The sequence below is a fragment of the Delphinus delphis genome, chromosome 6 (genome assembly GCF_949987515.2).
Source record: "Delphinus delphis chromosome 6, mDelDel1.2, whole genome shotgun sequence".
Lineage (NCBI taxonomy): Eukaryota > Metazoa > Chordata > Mammalia > Artiodactyla > Delphinidae > Delphinus > Delphinus delphis.
In genome coordinates, this window is record NC_082688.1 from 86988837 (window position 1) to 87012760 (window position 23924).

Here is a 23924-nt window from a genome sequence, read left to right on the forward strand (position 1 = left end):
TGAGGGCTGCAGTGGGGAGGCAGTATCAGGAGGAGACAGAGCGCCCCTTGGGCAGAAGACACAGGAGAGTTAGTAGATCATAGCTGGTTCCAGGGGCACCGAGGAATGGTCTGGAAGGATGGGGGATTGGATCAGGGATGTAGAGACTAGCAGGGGCATGAGAAGCCAGTGGTTATGTGTAACTGAGAAGTAGTGACTGAGGTAAGCAGGGAGAGGAGGCGTGGTCCAGTTGGTCCTGATGACTTCTACAGACAGTAAGAAAATGGTGGTTGCTCTGCGTGTTCCAGATGCTTCCCTCGGGTTTTGGCAACTCCCAGGCAACCTGTCCCTTAGCTCCTCGGGTGCTGGTGTGGCAGATTGGAGCACGCCTCTCAGCTGCGCACCGTTGCCCACAAAGGTGAACACCCCACACTGCTATAGCAACACAACTCCTCACAAACAGATTTACAACAATGATTTTGGGTAAATTGTGGGTAATTTTCTTTGGGCAATTATTTTTGCTAGGAGACCAACCATATACATTTTACCAGTCTTTAAGCACAAGTGTCTTATCCCCTTTAGTACTGTATATAAAAATAAAAGTATTAACAGTGATTAGTTTTTGCCTCTTTTTTTTCCCTCTACTTATCCTAGGGATAAATGCCTCATGCTAAATAAAAAGGTGAAGGGTGTCTAATATTAGAATGCCAACATCTGAACTAGGGATCGGTGTCCAAACTGCTAGTTCCTGCTTTATGTTAGCAGGAACATAAAGTTCCTGCTAACCATCCTAACTTTATGTGAATCAAGAATTTGTACTATGCTGTAGCCTCATGGATTATCTGAATGAAGTTTCAGTCCTACCTTCACTTCAGAAAGCTTAGACAGAAAGAACATGGTTTTAGCTGTGTTCCATCCCTTCTCCTTCAGTTCCTCGAGAAAAAAGGAGAAAAATTGAATTTTTTCCGTGATACATAAATACTCTTGGTACACTTGATGAAAGACTGAAAGATGCCTAACTTTGGCTTCCTTTGCCCCACCACTGCCCCTACCTCTAAATGGATTATGAGTGTCTACAAAATTTTCTTCACAAAGTGGTGGCTAGCTTGTATCCCCTGGTTGTACCTTGCAATTCGTTGAGTGTTTAGAAAGACCAAGAATTACAAAAGCAAGTTTAGAAGGCAAAAATAAAATGAATTGTAATCATAGCTCATCCTGTAAAGGGCAACCACACAGCCCAGTTTACTTGCATACTACTCAGGTAGAATAAGGTCTGAAGCACCTCTCCTCCCAGAGGTGACAGATTTGCAGGGTCATGGTTGAGGTCAGCACAGCAAAGGTGAAAGTACTTTGGCAACTGCTGAAACACTACCAAGTCTTGGATGAATAAAAGACATCAGCCTGTAACCCTGCCAATAACTTAATCTTCACAGCACAAATATTTATGAGAAAGGCCATGAAAATGATTCAGAGATGATTAATAAACAAAATAATGACACTTCATTACTTCATGTGAAGTTAAAACTGGAACTTTTTAAGAACATACTTGTTGCTTTCCAACCAAGAACATTGGCCATATCCAGGACAGAAATTTGGAACCTTGTTTTTGTGTTATTAACTATTCTGTTGGCAATGAGAGTGGCTGTTGATCAGGCATAGATAGTACCTGGATTTGGAACAAGTAACAGGACCAGTGTGGGGAGGACTAGAAGCCAGGGTACTCATCTGAAGCCACAAAAGAAAGTCATGAATTTGCAGCATGGATTACCACTAAAATCAAAGGAAACACAAACTTTATATAACCTGGTCTGAGTGGCAAAAATAATAGTGGCTTTAAATAAAGCTCCTGGTTACATACATTTAAAAAAATCATTTTTTATCCTCAGGATTCTCTGTTGTATACAGGATAAAATTCAAACTTCTGAAATTGGCAAACGGATCCCTCATGATTTTCAGCCTTTTTCTTGACTGACTCTCCCGCCCCTATGTGCACCAAGTCTTCTTGCAACTGGGCGCGTGCACGTTCCCTGTCTCCCTAGAAGGCTTCCTGGCTCACCTTTACCTGACTGGCTTGTGGTGACAGCAGAGAAGCCTTCCCTGCCACCTTGCCCACTACCAATCACTGGCTTGGGTACCCCTTCTGTGGATGCCAACAGGGTGCCGTATTTACCTCCATCATGGGGTTTATCACTCCCTTCTGGTTTGATTTTCATGTATCTGTCTCCCCCAACTAGACTATAAACTCCTTGAAGACAGGGAACTGGGGTTTGTTCACTGTTGTATAGTTTCTTTTACAGTGCCTAGCAAATAAGAGGGCTCTATAAATATTTGTTGAGTGGATAAATGAATGTTGTAAGGAAATATATAAAAATAGATATAATTCTACAATTTGGGGACTTTTAATCATATGCTGCAGCACTATCTGTGGCTTTTGTTTAAAAGAACATTTATAAGCATTGGGCTCTCCTGACTCATGGCCTAAACTCAGCATCAGCAAACCAATACCCTCTTAGCCCATCTTAGTCTACTCGGGCTGCTGTAACAGAATACCACAGACTGCGGCTTAAAAGACAGAAATTTACTTCTCACAGTACTGGAGCCTGGGAAGTCCAAGATCAGGGTACCAGCTGATTTGGTTCCTGGTGAGAGCTCTCTCCCTGGCGTGCAGATGGCCACCTTCTCACTGTGTCCTTTCATGGCAGAGAGAGCTCTCTGGTGATTTTTTATGACCTCTTTTAACCTTAATTACCTCCCAAAGGCCCCATCTCCAAATACAGTCACACTGGGGTTTAGGGCTTCAACTTAGGAATTTGGGGGGAGGATACAGTTCAGTCCATAGAACCCTCACCTAGGGAAAGGAGCAGAGTCTAGTGCCCAGGGGTCCTAAACAACCTTTCCACTTCCATCTAAGCAGGGTTTCAGAAGGCTCATTTCCTCACATATGCATATAACAGCTTTTATTAATATCTTATACTAAGACTGAAACGCATTTCTTCAAATAGCATCTTACTATAGTGTAGCTATCTATACTGAAGTCAGATCAATACTGAAAAAGAATCTAGGTTCATCAGTTTAGAACTTTCCTTTAGGCTCATCAAAAAGTTGTGTGAAATTTCTATATTTTATCGATACTTGTGGAAGGAGAAGAGATAGATGAAAAAAATTCCTGTCTTAATTTTTCAGCATTTTCTCTTTTCTATTTATTAAGACCCTTCTTTGACAGTTTTATTTCATGGATCTTGGATGCAATATAGATTTCCAAATACAGATTATATAAATTATGATTCTCATGTAAGTCATAAATTGGCTGACTGGAGTAGCAGCATGCTGGGATCACACAATTCCCAGGAAATACCTGATAGTATAAGTCAGAATAACTTAAAAAGCTGGTAATTTCATGAGCTAGAATATTTTTTTCAGTAGTGTAAGGAAAGAGATCACATTCTCCTAAGTGCAAAATGCATGTTCATTATGGAATTAAGCTAATATATGATAAAGGAATACTATTGCATTGCTTTGTTGCTACATAGCATAACACTGAAGACAAGCTCTTTAAAAATAAAATGTAATAAAAATAACCACTGGTTTTGTTTGTTAAATCTTCAGAAAACAATTTGAAGAAATGGCTTCTTATTTTAAGTTGTCTTCTGTAAAGGAATTTGCTAAACATATAACTAATGCCACATCAGAAGAACGACAGAAAATGCTAAGAGACTTTTACGCTTCTCACTATCCAGAGGTAAAAGAATTTTTTGTGGATTCCCCTTCAGAATTCATTAAATCTGCCAATGAGGAAGGAGAGAGAGTCAGGAATCTGTCTGAAAAAAGAGAGTCTCTTATAAAAGAAGGGGTGTCAGATTCTGTAACTTTGTCATTTAAAAATTGTACCAAAAAATTGTCTCAAATTTGCAGCCCAAAAAGATATAAAGAAAAATCAATTAAGTTTCAAAATCACAGTTTCCATAGAGAAGAAGTGCTTTGTAATGATGTGGAAACTAAGAAATTACCTGTAAGCTCTACCCAAGAGACGAACAATGGGAAAAACAGCCAAGCATCCAAAGATACTGTAGCATCCTGTTTCCTGAACAGTAAGTCTGGAGCGTATGAGTTGGAAAAGTTGGAAAATACCATGAAAAACCGACAGGATCTCACAGGATTGGGTGTTTCAAGAAATGGACCCTTTTTCAAAGTGGAAAACAAAAAGATAGAAAATCCAGTGTTAGAAAACACTTCTGTGGTAAGCTTACTTGGTGACACCTCTATTCTTGATGACCTCTTTAAAAGTCACGGGAACAGTCCCACACGACTGCCAAAGAAAGTTCTTTCAGGGCCCATGGAGAAAGCAAAACAGAGACCAAAAGATTTCTGGGACATCTTGAATGAACAGAATGACGAGAGTCTTAGTAAACTCACCGACTTGGCAGTAATAGAGACTCTGTGTGAAAAAGTGCCTTCTGCTGCATCCTCCAAAAGGAAAGAGGGTCTTGAAGCTCCTCTTTGGAAATCAAATGAGAAATTTTTGTGGAAAAAATTTAACTCCAGTGATACAGATGAAAGCACAACTAATACCCAAGAGTAATACATAAACACACAAATAAGTTACCACAACCAATGAACTTCTGCCATCAATATTTACAATACTGTATTGCACACTAATTATGTTACACAATTGTAAACATATATTTTTAATAAACTCTTGCTCTAGGGCTTTCTTTTTAAGTCTAAAATGTTATCATGTATTGGTTTTCCTTGATAGCTGATTTGATCTTTTAAAAAAATATGATTGTATTATAGTATAAACCTCTTCTATGAAATGGAAAATATTCTGGGTTTGTTATCAGGAGACCTGGGGTATCTCTCTTACTGTATAATTATGTGACCTTAGATAAGTCATTTTGGCTGGTGTGCAGCCATTTCCTAATATGAAAGATGAAGGGCTTGAACTTGATCCACATGAGCGTCCTTCCAGTTTAAAAAAGGTTTGTTTCACTCTCCTAGATTCCATTAAGTCATAGGCCAAATTATGCTCAGCCCCCAAATCAAATGTATATTAATGAGTTTCTTTCTTACTACCATTTGGAAAATTCTTAACTGTTTTATTTTCCCTCAGTATCATGTACTGCTATTAAGAAATTATTTATACAAAAGTAATAACTAGTACTGAATACATGATGTATATTAAAATAGTAAGCTTTTAAACTCAATTAAGTTGTATAACTTTATGATACATGATGCTGAAGTAATACAATTATTATCATTAGCCACAGAACACCAATGCATCAACTTTTTGTACAACTATATAAAGCTTTGTATAGTACTTTTGCACTTTTTTAAGTATGAGTCAACGAGAAAACATTTGATTTTATTTAAAACTCTTATATTCTGTTGAACTTAACTTATATAGTTTATAACCAATGGAATGTGCTTGTTGTTGAATTCACTTATTTGGAAACATTCACTCAGCCCCTATGGGTGCTGTGCTAGGAGCTCGAGATGTACAGGTGAGGCACTGCTACCAGTAAAACAAAGGAAACCATATGTATAAAGAGTCGGGTCTGTAAAGCCCCTGGCATCATGCCTGGCACATGGTAGCAGGACCTGAGGCTTCTACTGACCCACACGCAGATACACTGTGGCAACTTTCCCTCAGTTGAACCGGCAGGGCTATGATGGGAGGAAATGTCCAGAAAATAGCAGTGAACCAGGAAATGGTGGTGCTCAGAGATCACTGTGAATTGCTACTGTATTGAGGGGAGGGGGCCTTTGGAGTATCCAGCCATCGCAGTGTGGAGCCATTGCTCAGAAATGGGGAAAAAAAAGAAAGAAAATCTTTTCTTAAGGGACTGAATGGCCAAGTATGTTTTTCTTTAGGGCAGTGTTGAGAGCTGTGAAATATATATTATTTCATGACCCAGTACATGTGTTAATACATATATATGAATGAAATAAAATGTTTATGAAATAATATTTACCCTTAAGTCATGCAACATATTTTGGTATTTTCTCTTCTGTTGCACTTTTGGCTCTTGTGTATGTATGTTTTTTAATGCTTTCATAACCCACTAAGTTGATTTCATGACCCACTAATGACTGGGAACCACAGTTCAAAAATTCTCTGTTTTAGGTCATATAGACTTAGTCTTTTTTTTTTTTTTTTTTTTTTGGCTGCTTGCAGCTGAATTGTGTCCAGACTTATTAGATGCTACATTTCACCACCAGGATCTTGCTACAAAATGAATGTGCTGTGCAGTGTGTGATAGACTTGACATATAAATGTTGTTAGACTGCTGTGGGGTCAGCTGTACGAGGAGCTCAGAAAGAAAGTAGATGCATCTTCATCAGACAGTAGGGTTCAGTCATTTTAATCGAAGTGTATCTTTCATAAAATAAAGTACCTTTTAATTTTTTTACATACACATGACCTTAGAAACATAAAATGATGTTCATACAAATATTAGCTCTATACTCTTCAAATGTAATTAAATGCTGTTTAATTTTAGATTTTTCTCAGTGCTGGTCAAAATGGGAGCAGAAGTACAGATCTGGAGTTTAAAAATTAGTTTCCAACAGATGTCAGTGAAATGTTTGTCATAATTATCATGTAGGAATGGTTTGCCAAGCAGAGTATGAGGTTCAGTATAGAAAGGAGCCAGTCAGAACGTTTCAGAAGGGTAACTGTAAGGGTTGACCTTCCTTGCAGTGGAACAGTGGGAAGATTTGGTTCAACTATTGATGAATGTGAGAACAGACACTGTAATAAGAATCCTTCCTTCCCCACTCCACTAGTGTCATGCCACCAAGTTTTCCCCCCAACTAAGAAGGTGACCACAGGCAAATCCCAGGGTTTCTTTCAGCATCAGTTACCCCTTTAAATTTGAGATGGACTGGATCATTAGTGTTCATTTTTTTAAGCAAACAAACTCTACCATAATTAGAGGCTCAATTATTTATAACAATTAAAATGGAGGTCTGTTGATTCAAGCACACCACTGTGGCTCCATGGAACATTAGTTTGAAAACGACAGGGATGAGATCATTGCTAAAAAATCTTCCAACTTCAAGTTTCCATGATTCTATTTGCCACAATCTGTATTTTTTACTCCTCTTCAAAGCAACAATAGAGTTTCTGGCTGCTAGCACTCAAAACATAATTATCAATATTGGAAACTGAGGCAAGATTCTGTGAGACCGTTGCACTTGAACTCTTCAGAGTTCCCTTCAAGCCCTGAAACCACTTCTTAGAGTAAATTAACATTATCTGCAAGCAGTGCAGCTGCCCCTAAGCGTTCAAGGTGAAAGAGCCTTAGTTTGCAGAGATGAGTTGGTGATAAACTTTTCATCCATAGAAAATGAGAAAGCCAAGGACAGTATAGGGTTGTTTTTAAAGTTGAATGTGCAGTTTTAAGATTCTGAAGTTATCCTTCCTTTATGATATAAAATAGTCATCTTTTATGAAATGATAGCATATCATAGTTTTTCGCCTATTTCATTGTCCTTACTTGATATAAAAATTGATAACCATATGTCAGTTCCCAAGTTTTGACATTTACTAGTCTATAAAATCGAAAAGAATGGGTTCACTGTTGGCCTCAAAGGTCATTTTTCACATATGAGGCAATAGAGCTCCACGGTCACTATGTCATAAACCCAGTTAACAGTGGGTCTAGAACCCACCAAGGATGTCAGTAAACCTATAAGATCCTATAAGATGCATCTGCCTTCAAAGAGCCCAGAGTGCAGAGCACTTTTTAGGCTCCTCACCTAATTCTCATTTAATCATCACTGATGTGATCTTGTTTCCCAGTTCTGTCACCACCTTCTTTTGCAAAGCATCCTCCACCCAGCGCTTCTGGAGGGCCTTAAAGGGAAGGTTCGCAAGCTGAGGAACAGGTCTTGGCACTGGTGACACTGCATTTGCCCTGGGTGACAGCCCCATGCACTGCCCTGTCTCCACACCTCCCCCAGTGCTGGCTCCGTGTGGTGTTTGTGGCAGGTGGAAAGAACACCATTGCCTCACAGGATCTTGCAGAGTATTAAGTATGAAAACAGCCACTTGGGTGTTTACTCTCTGCCCCTAGGGGGAGAGACTCAGACTGACCTTCCCTTCAGAAGTCTAAGTCTGTGTGGTCCCCAGCCCTGAAGTGGCAAGTCAGAACTACCTGCAGAGGCTTTTCCACCCACAGGTGCCCAGTTCCCTCCCCAGAAGATTCTAGTTCAGAAGGTCTAGAATTCAGCATAGATACCCATTTTTATTTTTAAAGTTTCACAATAATTGTGATATGTTAATGTTTTGTCTGAGACTTTGTTGCTGGACAGGACTCACTTGACCGCTCCAGTGAGCCCCCAACCCACGTGAAGCCAGTGGACATTCAACTGAACTCACACTGGAGCCATCCTGTACTTTTTTTAGGCCCCAAAGTGGTTGTTATGTTTCCATAAAAATACCCCCACACAGAATTGTTTCTCTGATTAAACTTTACCAAAAGTACTTTATTTATTTTTACTGTAGTTTAACAATTTTTGTGGTAATATTTATCCCCTAAATTTCCAAATTTAAGACCAATTTTATTTCTATGAGCATGATGCCCTTATGTCACTGACATGGATAATGCCCAGTGGACATTCTTGGTTTTGTACTGCTTTCTCTCATAGTTAAAAATCAAGAATGCCTCTTTAGGGCTTCCCTGGTGGCGCAGTGGTTGGGAGTCCCCCTGCTGATGCAGGGGACGTGGGTTCGTGCCCCAGTCCGGGAAGATCCTACATGCTGCGGAGCAGCTGGGCCCGTGAGCCATGGCCGCTGAGCCTGCGCGTCCGGAGCCTGTGCTCCGCAACGGGAGAGGCCACAACAGTGAGAGGCCCGCGTACCGCAAAAAAAAAAAAGAATGCCTCTTTCTACAGATGTCTTTTTGGGCCCCTTCCTCTCATTGAAAGAAATAACTGAAACTCAATTTATATTGTTTATATATTTAAGCAAGGGAGAAAGTGTGCATCTTGGATGTACAGGAAATCTTGGAATTTCCTATACATCTCTAAGGAAACTCCAGTGAGTCCTCTTGCCAAGCATGAGTTTTTGTCCCCCTCCCCATATCTTTTAACTTTGGGTTTTTCTTTATTTTTTGTAAAGTGAGGCATGCCTCTGGACTGAAAGATGGACTTCAAAAGAAGCCTCATAATAGCTAATTCATATATATTTTCTTCTTTCCTAAAGCCATTATAAAAGTATTGATAAAAACAACAAAATATCTTAATTTTTCAAAACATAAATGTCAACATGTGGTCATGGGAACTTCTGATTTTACATGATCAGAGTCTGCCTGCCCTGCCCATCTGCCAGCGTCCTCACTATGCTTCCAACAGTCAACTCTGTCTCACTGTCTCAGCCAGTACTCACCGCCTTCCTGACCCAGTGACAATGCCCTGAGTGGCCTCCCTTCAGCACTGCCTGGCAAAACCCCAGGTTTTTTCCAGGTCAGTCCTTACCCACCCCTCCCTGCCCCCAAGTATCCTGCTCACCAGTTATCAGTGGAGCCCACAATGCCCTGCCCAGCAACCTAATAGCTTCCCCTCCTCAATCAGCTTTCCCCACTTTCCTCAAACACTACATCAAACCCACATCTCAGACCTCTTAACTCCCCCATTTCCCTATTTAGTAGATACCTCACCCTCCGGCTTCACATATTGGGAAATGCCATCAGCAGAGGAGCTCTGAATGTCATATTTGGGACACTGCAGAGGCCCTATCACCGGGCAAGTCAACCCCAGAGGCAGCAATTCACTGACCTCCCATGAAAAGGGAAAACCAACCAGTTAGTGGGGCCCTTGCAGAGGTGCCATTCACCACCTGAAATGGCCCAGAGCTGCCACATTGCCCTGAAAGGCATAACAGCCCCTATAGTCCTAAAAGACACCCTAGGGCACAGCAGTGTGCTGGGGGATGTTGGGGAGGACGGCCAGGTCTCAGGAAGATTGGAGTGTCCCCTAGGAAGGTATGTGGGTAAGAGAACAAGAGCCACTAAGGAACCCAGGCACAAATGACGGGTGCTCTCTGAGTAAAGCATGATTTGGAGATGGGTTGGTGGCCAGACCTGAAAGAATGGGAAGGCCAGAACATCACTTCCTCCCTTGGCCTTTAAAACCCTAAATGAGCAGGAACGTGGGCCTAGTAGAGAAGTTGGAGCTTTGGACTGCCAAACATAAGAATGCTCTGACGACTAACCTAACATCCAAAATATGTAAGAGGGGCGGGGGGGGGGGGGGAAGGGCGGAGGGGGAGACTGAGAGCTCGGGTGTCAATGACTGCAAGTCCTGAGTGTCGGGGGACTGGCAGCCCCTCGCAGATTTCCGTCTCTGGGCAACGGGAGGCTGATTGGCTTTTCCTCCCTCGCCTGTTATTCTGTGGGATGGTGTCGGGCACGTGGAGCCGCGCTGTGGCTTGCGGTGCGGGGTAGAACCGCGGACCCAAGCGCGAGCGCGCACCCTGCTTTGCCCCTCGCCCCCGCTTTTCCCCGGCCCTGCACTCCCTTTCCCAGGAGCGCTGTCGGGGAATCCACCTTACTCCCGGCTCCGCCTTCCCATCCCGCCCGGCAGGCAAATATTAGACAGTGTATGTAGAAATTGCTTCAAGTAAAGCTCATGTGAATTTTCCTCAGCGAGTTTCCAGAAGGCCACCCGCCGCCGCTGAGGATCGTCGCTGGAAACCCCCGCTGCAGTGCCACAAAACGGGAGAGGGGATTCACCGGCCCCAAGCAGGGGAGGCAATCTGTTTCTCCGAATCAGGTTTATTTTCTCCTTTGGAGGGAAAAAAGAAGGAAAGCTAATTAAATTACGCTCTGGCTGTATTGATGGAAAACATGAAAGCAAACTGCAGGGACTTGCGCCTCGAGGGCGCGTGATGTTCCACTAGCCGCAAGCCTCAGGAAAGTCCCCGAGCCCCTCTGTGCGCAGGAAACGATGGGTGGCCGATCTCCACCGCGCCCCGGGGTCTCGTCCACCGCGAAAAGTGAGGCAAGGAAGGCGGACGGACGGCCCTTTGTGGGGTCCTGCTTACCCTCGAGCTTCGGGTGCAGGGAGCGCTTGATAATCCCCAACCCTGGTCTGGGGGACCAGGCGGGAGCTTGCGACCTCGCCGGGGACAGAGAGGGGCGAGGGACGTGGGCTGGCGGCGGCCTGAATTCCCCCCGCGCGCACACGCCACAGCTGCTCGCAGCCCGCGATCGCCCAGCACGCAGACACCGCTCTGGTCGGCGGGGTCAGCACTCTGCGGGCTGTGAAAGGCTAGACCCTCTGCCGGCCGTGCCGGGGCTGGGGGATCCAGCCGAGAGGGGCCCCTCCCCAAAGCCCGCGCGCGTCCCGCCCTGGCCGCGGAGGGCGCGCGACCACCGGGTGTGAAGGGCGACGGTTTCTGCGGTCTGGCTGGCGGCCGGCTGAAAAATCAGCCTCAGATTGATCCCCAGCGCGTCTAACTGAGGTCAAGCGAAGCAGGAGGGCGGAGGCGCCAGGGAGGTGGGCGGAATAGGAGCTCTGACTGAGGACGGTGAGGTGCGGAGGGAGGGAGGAAGGAAGCCAGCGGCTAGATGGAACTCCTCCTGGCGGGTCCCAAGCTCGGTACCTGCGAGTGCCCCTGGGCAGCTCGTCCGGACACCCGACAGCTGCGAAGCCGAAGGTCCGGGGAGGAAATCGGGCCTAGCACCTACTTGCACAGTACCTAGGCCAGAGCCAGCTGCTCCAGGAAGCAGGCCCCCAACGTGCAAAAATACTCCACCTCCTGCCCTAACTCCATCCCTGCACTCCCCGCCTCCTCTGGGCCTGCTGCTTGTCCCAAACCGCACGTGTCGCACACCCCTGCCCAAAATCATCCCTGCACCTGCCCTCCCTACCTTCCATCTTCCTCCCGCCATCCAAGCCTGGTGCTTGGCCAAGGGTCCTTTCCCAGCCTGTTATCAAGTCTCAGAGATTATTTCTCCAAAATAACGACTCAAACTGCCAAGGGCCCGAGGTCCCGCCCCTCCACCTCCCATCTGGATGCCTGCAGACTTCTCCCCGGATTCCTAGTCTCGCTCCTCCTCCCTCCCTAATCCATTTTTCACACTGCTTCCAAGAGCCTGTTGAAGCACAAGGGGACCCCGGTGGTGGTAAACCGCACATTTCCTCTGTTAAGCAGGCTAAGAGTGCTTGGGCTGGGGAATAAATGTTCTGCGGACTTTGGCTCACATTTATTGAGCGCTTACTATGTCATTTGTTAAACACTTCAAGTGGATATTCTCATTTGACTGCCCAACAACCCTTCCGGATAGGTATTATTAAGTATTGTTATCTATTATTATGAAGGAAGAAACTGAGGCACAGAAGATCACACAGCTTATGAGTAGCAGAGGCAATTTGGAGTCAGGCAGTCCTCCCCCACTCCCCATGCGGCCCCCAGTCAGTTTCTCCACCACTGCAGAAAGCCCTGACCTTCCTATCAGGGATGGAATGACCCACAGCACCTGCTCCCTTTCCAGGACCCACACTGGCACCACAAGAGCCCCTAGCCCCCATTTCCTGTCTAGGACTTAGGGGTGATTCCTCCCCACTGGCCTTTCTATGACCTAGGTAAGATGGGCAGACACTCGAGATGGTAAACAGGGACCATCTGATTACCATTTGCTCAAGTGAATCTCTGCTTTTTATTTCTGTGAACTGAACTATTATGTAATAATTGAACTATTATGTAATACACTAGTAAATAACCAGGAGATCACTGAAGAAATCAAAGAGGAAATCAAAAATACCTACAAACAAATGACAATGAAAACACGATGACCCAAAACCTATGGAATGCAGCAAAAGCAGTTCTAAGAGGGAAGTTTATAGCAATAAAATCCTACCTCCAAAAACAAGAAACATCTCAAATAAACAACCTAACCTTATACCTAAAGCAATTACAGAAAGAAGAACAAAAAAAACCCAAAGTTAGCAGAAGGAAAGAAATCATAAAGATCAGATCAGAAAAACAAATGAAGGAAACAATAACAAAGATCAATAAAACTAAAAGCTGGTTCTTTGAGAAGATTAAAAAAATGGTAAACCATTAGCCACACTCATCAAGAAAAAAAGGGAGAAGACTGAAATCAATAGAATTAGAAATGAAAAAAGAGGGGCTTCCCTGGTGGTGCAGTCGTTGAGAATCTGCCTACCAATGCAGGGGACACAGGTTCGAGCCCTGGTCTGGGAAGATCCCACATGCCGTGGAGCAACTAAGCCCGTAGCCACAACTACCGAGCCTGCACGTCAGGAGCCCGTGCTCCGCAACAAGAGAGGCTGCGACAGTGAGAGACCCGCGAAACGCGATGAAGAGTGGTCCCCACTTGCCACAACTAGAGAAAGCCCTCGCACAGAAACGAAGACCCAACACAGCCAAAAATAAATAAATTTATATTAAAAAAAAAGAAATGAAAAAGTAGAAGTAACAACTGACACTGCAGAAATACAAAGGATCATGAGAGATTACTACAAGCAACTATATGCCAATAAAATGGACAACCTGGAAGAAATGGACAAATTCTTAGAAAAGCACAAACTACCGAGACTGAACTAGGAAGAAATAGAAAATATCAACAGACCAATCACAAGCACTGAAATAGAGACTGTGATTAAAAATCTTCCAACAAACAAAAACCCAGGACCAGATGGCTTCACAGGCGAATTCTATCAAACAGTTAGAGAAGCGCTAACACCTATCCTTCTCAAAATCTTCCAAAATATAGCAGAGGGAGGAACACTCCCAAACTCATTCTACGAGACCACCATCACCCTGATACCAAAACCAGACAAAGATGTTGCAAGGAAAGAAAACTACAGGCCAATATCACTGATGAACATAGATGCACAAATCCTCAACAAAATACTAGCAAAATAATCCAACAGCACATTAAAAAGATCATACACCCTGATCAAGTGGGGTTTATCCCACGAATGCAAGGATTCTTCAATATACGCAAATCGATCAATGTGATAAACCATATTAACAAACTGAAGGAGAAAAACCATATGATCATCTCAATAGAGGCAGGAAAAGCTTTTGACAATATTCAACAACCATTTATGATAAAAACCCTCAAGAAAGTAGGCATAGAGGGAACTTACCTCAACATAATAAAGGCCATAAATGACAAACCCACAACCAACATCATTCTCAATGGTGAAAAAATGAAACCATTTCCTCTAAGATCAGGAACAAGAAAAGGTTGTCCACTCTCACCACTATAATTCAACATAGTTTTGGAAGTTTTAGCCACAGCAATCAGAGAAGAAAAGGAAATGAAAGGAATCCAAATCAGAAAAGAAGAAGTAAAGCTGTCACTGATTGCAGATGACATGATACTATACGTAGAGAATCCTAAAGATGCTACCAGAAAACTACTAGAGCTAATCAATGAATTAGGTAAAGTAGCAGGGTACAAAATTAATGCACTCTTCCATTCCTATACACTAATGCTGAAAAATCTGAAAGAGATATTAAGGAAGCACTCCCATTTACCACTGCAACAAAAAGAATAAAATACCTAGGAATAAACCTACGTAAGGAGACAAAAGACCTGTATGCAGAAAACTATAAGACACTGATGAAAGAAATCAAAGTTGACACAAACAGATGGAGAGATATACCATGTTCTTGCATTGGAAGAATCAACATTGTGAAAATGACTATACTCCCCAAAGCAATCTACAGATTCAATGCAATCCCTATCAAACTACCAATGGCATTTTTCACAGAACTAGAACAAAAAAATTTTACAATGTGTATGGAAACACAAAAGACTCCGAATAGCCAAAGCAATCCTGAGTAAGAACAACAGAGTTGGAGGAATCAGGCTCCCAGACTGCAGACTATACTACAAAGCTACAGTAATCAAGACACTATTGTACTGGCACAAAAACAGAAATACAGATCACTGGAACAGGATAGAAAGCCCAGAGATAAACCCATGCACACATGGTATGTTTGATAAAGGAGGCAAGAATATACAATGGAGAAAAGCCAGCTTCTTCAATAAGTGGTGCTGGGAAAACTGGACAGCTACATGTAAAAGAATTAAATTAGAACACTCCCTAACACCATACACAAAAACAAACTCAAAATGGATTAGAGACCTAAATGTAAGGCCAGACACTATAAAACTCTTAGAGGAAAACATAGGCAGAACACTCTATGACATAAATCACAGCAAGATCCTTTTTGACCCACCTCCTAGAGTAATGGAAATAAAACCAAAAATAAACAAATGGAACCTAATGAAACTGAAAAGCTTTTGCACAGCAAAGGAAACCATAAACAAGATGAAAAGACAACCCTCAAAATGGGAGAAAATATTTGCAAATGAAGCAACTGACAAAGAATTAATCTCTAAAATTTACAGGCAGCTCAGGCAGCTCAATATCCAAAAAACAAACAACCCAATCCAAAAATGGTCAGAAGACCTAAATAGACATTTCTCCAAAGAAGATATACAGAGTGCCAACAAACACAGGAAAGGATGCTCAACATCACTAATCATTAGAGAAATGCAAATCAAAACTACAATGAGGTATCACCTCACACCCATCAGATTGGCCATCATCAAAAAATCTACAAACAATAAATGCTGGAGAGGGTGTGGAGAAAAGAGAAGCCTCTTGCACTGTTGGTGGGAATGTAAATTGATACAGCCAGTATGGAGAACAGTATGGAGGTTCCTTAAAAACCTAAAAATAGAACTACCATACTACCCAGCAATCCCACTACTGGGCATATACCCTGAGAAAACCATAATTCAAAAAGAGTCATGTACATGATGTTCATTGCAGCACTATTTACAATAGCCAGGACATGAAAGCAACCTAAGTGTCCATCGACAGATGAATGGATAAAGAAGATGTGGCACATATATACAATGGAATATTACTCAGCCATAAAAAGAAATGAAATTGAGTTATTTGTAGTGAGGTGGATGGACCTAGAGTCTGTTATACAGAGTGAAGAAAGTCAGAAAGAGAAACAAATACTGTATGCTGACACATATATATGGAATCTAAAAAAAAAAAAAGGTTCTGAAAAACCTAGGGGCAGGACAGGAATAAAGATGCAGATGTAGAGAATGGACTTGAGGATATTGGGAGGGGGAAGGGGAAGCTGGGATGTAGTGAGAGAGTGGCATGGACATATATACACTACCAAATGTAAAATAGATAGCTAGTGGGAAGCAGCAGCATAGCACAGGGAGATCAGCTCGGCGATTTGTGAACACCTAGAGGGGTGGGATAGGGAGGGTGGAAGGGAGATGCAAGAGGGAGGCGATATGGGGATATATGTATAGCTGATTCACATGTTTATAAAGCAGAAACTAACACACCATTGTAAAGCAATTATACTCCAATAAAGATGTCCAAAAAATATTCTTTTTAATTAAAAACAAGGAAGGGAGCATGGTCTGCTTCTGGCTGCAGCTCTGCAGTCTCCCTCTAGTGCCCCCTATTGGCAGAGCCAATGGCGCCACTGACAGAGGGGAGGGTCAGAGTCCTATGATGGTCCCACAGGACAGAGCAGAGCAGAGTTGCGTGGATTGGGAGCTTAATAACTGGCACAGGGGAAAAAGGCAAAGAGAAGGGAGACTGGGAGCAGGAATCACGAGCAGGGGAAGAGACGTAGCAATGGGAGAACGTGGGACAGTTCTCCCCAGTCACCTCTTCTGGGGCATCGAATGGAGAGAATATAGAATACCCTTGAAACAAACAGTGTCAGATGGGCTGACTTTGCCCCAAGCCCATCTCCTCCCACTTCACACGCCAGACTTAGTAACACATACCACACACATATATATACTATACAGACCATACACCACACACACACAGCACGTACACACACCACACACACACCATGCTTTTGCTCATGAGATTCCTCAGCCTAGGTCCAGTTCCCCAGAAGTGGGTCTGGGACAGGTTTGGTCTGCATGTGATGTATTAAAGAAGTGCCACCAGGGGAGGGGGAAGAGGGAGGAAGCCAAGCAAGGATGTGATTTCAGGCTGCATCCAGTGGATGTAGCTTCAATCTGAATTTGCTGGGGACTCTGGAGGCTAAGTTGTACCCACAGGCATCCTAACCTGAGGCCGGAGAGCCTGGATTTCATACTCCTGCACTTAGGAGTCAGAGTCGGCCGTGTCTGACCCTCCTCTGCCCTCGTGGCTCTTAACCAATGGCTGACCCTGCAGTTCCATTCCAGGTCAAGATGAGTGGTATTCAGAGTTGCCACTCTTAGATGGCCTTCCTCCCTCCCTTCCTTCCTTCCTCCCTCCCTCCCTCCCTCCTTCCCTCCCTCCCTCCGTCCCTTCCTCCTTCCCTCCCTCCTTCCCACCCTCCCTCCCTCCCTCCCTCCCCCCTCCCTCCCTTCCTTCCTTCTTTCTTTCCTTCCTTTCCTAACACTTGTGGGGCCTGGGTAGCATTGCATGTGGAGGCTCCAGCCTACAGCCTACCCTCCTTCTCTCCCTGCCCATGGCTCCATTAGTCACTGAGAGGGGCCTCACATGCAGTGGTGTGGACATCCCAGCTCTGTGCATATAACTTCTAGTTCCACCGAATACATACCCCTTGGCCACCCCTCAGGCCCAGGAGTCCATATATCAAGTGTACGCTCCAGGAAAGAGACCTGCCTGAGCCTTGGAAACAGTGGAGTTTTGGGGGTTTTTTTTTGCGATACCCCGGCCTCTTACTGCTGTGGCCTCTCCCGTTGCGGAGCACAGGCTCCGGATGCACAGGCTCAGCGGCCACGGCTCACGGGCCCAGCTGCTCTGCAGCATGTGGGATCTTCCCGGACCGGGGCACGAACCCGCGTCCCCTGCATCGGCAGGCGGACTCTCAACCACTGTGCCACCAGGGAAGCCCCAGTGCAGTATTTTTATCATTTCTGTTTTTATCTCTCCTTGGGTAAAAGCTGAACACGCTACTTCCCTTATTTTGTTTCCCTAAACATTTTAGCATGCATACTAAACAGACCAAATCTGTGGGTAATCAATATTTTTATCCTCCTCCTTAAATCCATGGACCTTAGATAATTTTAACTCTGAGTCTCCCTTCCCAGATAGTGTGCTCTTTTTATTATGTTTTATCTCTTTAAAAACCCCACAGAACATTAATATTGTTTGGGTTTGATACAGGTAATTCTGTTTACATTTATGCCCATATTTTTATTTTCTTTGTTCATCAATCCTTATTGCTTCTTTGACCGTCCATCCCTTTTTCCCTCTATCTGAAGTGCATCCCAGAATTTCCTTTTGTTAGCTTCTGTCGGGGGAAAAAAAAAAAAACCCTAAGTTTATCTTTTTCTGAAAAGTGCTGATTTCAGCACCTTATTGATTCTTTCATATCCTAAAGGGCTTTTGAACAGTTTTTGTATCATCTGATAAGGGTGGTAAAGAAAGTGAGGAATTGAAGACTTTCCAATAAATGGAAAAGAGGAGACAATGTTAATCAACTTGCTTTTCTTTGGGTGGTCCTTTATGCAAAGACATCAAGAAAAAAAATACAGCTTTGAGAAAGATGTACCTACAAAAGAGAAAATGATTCATCCTTATTACTTTGATTTTCTTTCATATGGTTCTCACCTCTTCTGAGGACTACAGGATACTTACAAAAAGTTTCTGTCCTCGAATGGCCTAAAGCATTTGGACCATCCAAACCTCCTAAAATTGTTTATACACTCTGGTTCCATTTTATCAGTTTCTACTCAATATTAATTCACCCTAGTCTGGCTTCCAGACTCATAATTCTATCTAAACATCTCTCACTGAAGTCACCAACGGCCACTGTGTCAATTCAGGTACTTCTAGAAGCAGACTCTGAGATAGAGTTAGAGGTGCTTCATTGGGGCTAACACCTGTGAAAGATAAAGGAGGCGGGGGAAGGAGCAGGCAGGGAGAACCCCCTACCACGCTTTGATGTGGATCTGGCACCTGTAAAGAAGAGAGGGCAGGAAGGGGAGAGGGTAGGAAGGACACTGGGCTTCGGGGAGTCTGAGCCCTAGCACTACCACTCTGGTCAGCCACTGGTTGAGGGCTGCCCTGGAGGAACAGGCCTTGTTCAAATGCTGAGGCAGATCCTTAGGGCACCACAGCTAGAGGCTGTCAGAAACTGCACTCCTTGGGCCAGGTCCTCCCTGGCAGGGGGATTTGAGTGGTGTACTGACATGTGACCATGGCCACTGTGGCAATAAACCCAGGGTCGTCCTCCAGCCTTGATCTCACCTGACTTGTCTGAACATCAAGACTATTGACCCGTCCCTTCTTCTGAGACTCTATCTTGCCTTGGCTTCTGTATCTCAGTATTTTCCTGGTTTACCTGAGATGTCACTAGATGTTCTTCGTGAGAATCCATGTGACCTTTATACATGGGTATTGTCCAAGCCTTACTCTTAGGTCTTCTGCTCCACATTCTCCCAGGTGATCTCACCCACACCCATGACTTAAATTACAATCCTGATCTAGAACCCGGTCTCAAATTGGCAACTATAAGAGAGTCAGAGGACGGCTTGATTCAGTTTTGCACATGAGCCTGAGTCCTCCTCTGTCCCTCCGACCCTCAGCTTTCTCAGAGCACATTGCATCAATAATCAATTCTGTAATCTGGACTAACTCCCACCTCAGATTTGACTGGAGTAGTGTACTTGAAGATACTCTGTAAACTGTAAAACTCACACAAAATAATGTTGTTATTATAACACTTTTCAAAGTTCTCTATTTTCTAGAGAACTTTATCTAACTTTACCCAAATCCCTCTTTGCATTAAAAATTCAGCCCGAATTGTATTTTCTACTACCCCATTCATTCACACTCTGCTCTGCATAAACATATCCCAAGGCTGTCTTACTTGGAACACTAGTGTCCCTTAAGATAGAAGTTGATGCGCCATGAAAAAAGTCAAGTTTGAGAACTATTGCTCTCCTGGAGAGTTAAAATATACGCTCTTATATTAAAGGTTCTGAGAAGCATAACCTTTTTAACCACTTTTTTCAACTGCCTTAGCCACAGGGCCTTCTTTTTTTTTTCCATGCGACACTATAAAATTCCTGTAGGCCACTAGTGTTCACACAGCAGGTAGAAAACTTTGTTCTATGCAGGTGGGGCAACTAACAATTCCACCTAAAGAGGTCATCCACAAGCTCTCCCTACCAAAATCCCCCCCTAGTAGGGGGAGACCTGACTCACATCCTTTTCAAAGCCTGGCTTTTCCCTCTCTTCCTTCTATTCTGTGAGCTCCTTAGAATGGTTCCAATAAACCCACCTTTTTGAACCAAGTTGTCCAGTGTAAGTTCTGTTGGTCAAAACTGAAATGCTAGGGCTTCCCTGGTGGCACAGTTGTTGAGAGTCCGCCTGCCGATGCAGGGGACACGGGTTTGTGCCCCGGTCCGGGAAGATCCCACATGCCGCGGAGCGGCTAGGCCCATAAGCCATGGCCGCTGAGCCTGCGCGTCTGGAGCCTGTGCTCTGCAATGGGAGAGGCCACAACGGTGAGAGGCCCGAGTACCACAAAGAAAAAAAAAAACAAAAACAGGCAAAACTAACTAATGCTATTAGACATCAGGATGGTGGTTGCCATTGGAAATGAACAGGGTACAAGAGGGCTGGTTTCCTGGGTGTGCTCACTTTGTGAACATTCATGAGCTGTACCTTATGATGGATGCATTCCTCTGTATGTATGTTATACTCCAGTAAAAAATTTTGGAGGGGTGGTGTCAGAAAAGATCATTCCCCACTGACAATTCCATTGGCAAAACCACCCAGAGGGAACATGTTGATTTCAGGACCAATATAAATGATAGCTCCAATATGATAGCTCCAGTTGTCTTAGCTCACTCTGTGTTTGGTTATCACATTTGTCTAAACATCTGTACCCATAACTTTTACATTTCTATGCATGTCAAAGAGTCATTCTGTATTAATCTTGTTTTATGTTGTCTATATTTTATGATACTTTGACATCTCAGGGCTTTGGGGACCCAGTGAGGGACTGCCCCTCCCAGGATTAGCTAATTCCTCCAGGCAGCAAACAACTTGCCTGCATATCTTTCAGATGCAAACTAACCCATCCAGAGCCCACACTCCAAACCACCTCCTCTATCTGGATTTTACACTCCTAGAGGCCATATCCTCTGCCCTAATCACAAAATACTAGACAAGGAGGGACCACCCCTATAGCCCAGAGCTACAGAAATTATTCAAACTATTCAATCTTGAGACTGCTCAGCTGTTCACCCTACCTCATCCATCCCTTCCCACAAAAGTCACAATGAAGGCTTGTGCCCATGCTTTACCCTCTCTTTCTGCCTCCTGATGGACCCTGGTGCTCCCCCACATGGCCCTGCTATGCCTCCAGTTTCTAGGGATCTGTGAGTACAGACTTCTTCTTTAATGGCAGCCATTTCCACATGTCTTACCGACCTGATAAAAAACAAATCCTGTGTACATTTCAAAGCACATTCATTCATTCCACAATTTTTTTTAAGCACCTGCTATATTTCAGGCATAGTTTTAGATGCCAAGGATAGAGCAGTGACCATACAAACAAGGTTTCTGCTCTCATGGAGCTCATGTCTAATGGGACAGAGATAATCAACAAGCAAAGAAATAAATATTTCCAGATAGAGTTAAGGTGGTATGAATGAAGTAGGCCAGGATGGGTCATTTTATATTGTTTGATTTTTGTTTGTTTGTTTTTTAGGAAGACTGGTCAGAGAAGTTCTCCCCTTAAGGATCTGACACTTGACCCAGAGCCTGAATAGATGATTGTATACCAAGGGCACCCAGAGATCTGTGACGGGAGCCTGGAGTCATCGAAAATAACCAGAATGACGTATTGTTGCCAATACTCATCCAGAACAAATTTTCTCAGCAAGCAAAGGAGGGCTTGAATCCAACAAAAAATAATGTACCCGCATCAGCAATGTCCACAGCCTGCTCCAAACAATTTGCCTTCCAGATGCTATAAAACTGAGGTGCCCAGGCACCAGGACCCAGGGGATGGTTGGACTACCTGCCCAAACCCTCAGGGCAGCAACCAGCTTGCATATGTGTTTCCATAACTGTTTGCAAATAGAAAGGAATTGTGTAGAGCCCTGAGCGCTCTTTGCTCTCCATCCCTGGGCACCCACTGCCTGGTTCAGCTCCGCACTGACAAGAGCCTTCCCTGGCCACTGCAGACCTGACTGCCCTCCCACCTGCCCCCTACCCCAGGCCCACCCCAGGAAGGGCAGGCTGGCCATCCACCATCCACATTAAGAGCAAACAACATTTCCGCCAGTTATTTTTTAAGATCCAACTGACTTTGGACAACATTTGAATCAAATAAGGGTAGAAAAATGAAATCTCAGGGCCCTCAACTCATCAGTGGCACAATACGGGTCATTGACATGATGCAGGTCTGTCCAGGGTCCTGCAGCTAAGGGATGTGTACGCCTGGGGGCAGAGAGGGGCTGGCAGCTTCCACATTCCCCTTCCTCAAAGCTCCCGGGCTGGGCCTGGGTATCTCGCACTGGGAACCTTCCACACACGCCCTGGGCCCCAAGGCCAGCACTACACATACCTCCCTTCACCAAGGAAGAGCCAGGGACCCCAGATCTGAGCATGCCTCCCACTGGAGCCTCCAGGAAAGAGCAGATCCATTTCACTTGGGGCAACGGGAGCTGGGCCGAGCGAGGCCGGCTAAGTGGAACCTGCACGTAGCATCTCACTCAGGCTCTTTTTCCACAGCCTCTCTCTCCTCAGAGGGTTTGTGCCAGTGACAACTCCTCAGAGAACATTTCCTAGGAGCCCCGGCGGTAATTGGGCTCTGTCGCTGAAACTGGCTTGTTTATCTTTGCCTCAGATTCCAAGTTTGTCTCTCACCATATATCTCCCTGGCGGGTTTGTTTGGGTACTCATACAAACACAGCCCTTCAGCTTTGATAGTCATCCTTCCGGAGCCTTTTTTCTTTTTTCTTTTTTTTTTGGCGGTACGCGGGCCTCTCACTGTTGTGGCCTCATCCGTTGCGGAGCACAGGCTCCGGACACGCAGGCTCAGTGGCCATGGCTCACGGGCCCAGCTGCTCCGCGGCATGTGGGATCTTCCTGGACCTGGGCACGAACCCGCGTCCCCTGCATCGGCAGGCGGACTCTCAACCACTGCGCCACCAGGGAAGCCCGGAGCCTTTTTATATGTCAGTAATGTCATGCTTTGGAGCTATGAAAACTCGAAAAGACCCCATTATACCTTGCAGCAATTTAAAACCAGCAGAGATCTCATGGAGAGCCAGAGAGAGCTTCTCTGTGGCCAAGATACAATGCTGACCACCGCTAAAATGTCATTGTCCTCCACAAACTCCGTCAGGTACTTGATGGCCTGTGAAAAGGGCAATTCCCTTGTCTGTAGATCAAAGTCTCAAGGCTCCCAGCTGTCTTACAAATCAAGCAAGACTCTTTCTACTTATCAAGCATTCTGTATTTCCCTATTTAATCAGAAAGCCTGCAGAGGCACGGCCCCCACTTCCTGTTTAATCACAGAACCAGGCCTCAAGGGTCACAAGTTGGCTATTAAGCAACCTTTATGCATAAGTGCCTTTTTAGATAAAGCTTTCATGGAAAGTGCCTAAATCCTATAAAAGTCATTTATTTGCTTACCCACAAAATTATAATATTCATTTTGTTTGTGTAAACCTGCCAGTCCCTAGTCATTACTAGGAACCACAAAAAACCGTTTCAAGTAGGATTTCATCCCAGACATAGTTTCCAGTTTGAATCTGACATATTATACCTGAGAGGATTACAGGAAACCATAGATAATTCCTAATTTCTACTTTGGGTCTTCATATAATAATTTTTCTTTTTCTCTTTTTTTTTTTTTTGCTATTTGAAGAATCATCCCACACAGGAAGAGGCTGGGAACTAGGTATCCGGGAAGGAAC

General features: G+C 44.2%; 1 protein-coding gene across 1 annotated transcript in view; it reads left to right on the top strand.

Moving 5' to 3' along the window:
• Positions 1-5946, top strand: part of ERCC6L2 (ERCC excision repair 6 like 2) — a 139879-nt gene extending 133933 nt beyond the window's left edge. Inside the window, exon 19 of the mRNA XM_060015004.2 lies at positions 3586-5946. Within this exon, the coding sequence (XP_059870987.1) occupies positions 3586-4558 (973 nt within the window). The 3' untranslated portion in view covers positions 4559-5946. The remainder of the gene's footprint in view (positions 1-3585) is intronic.
• Positions 5947-23924: the final 17978 nt, after the last annotated feature.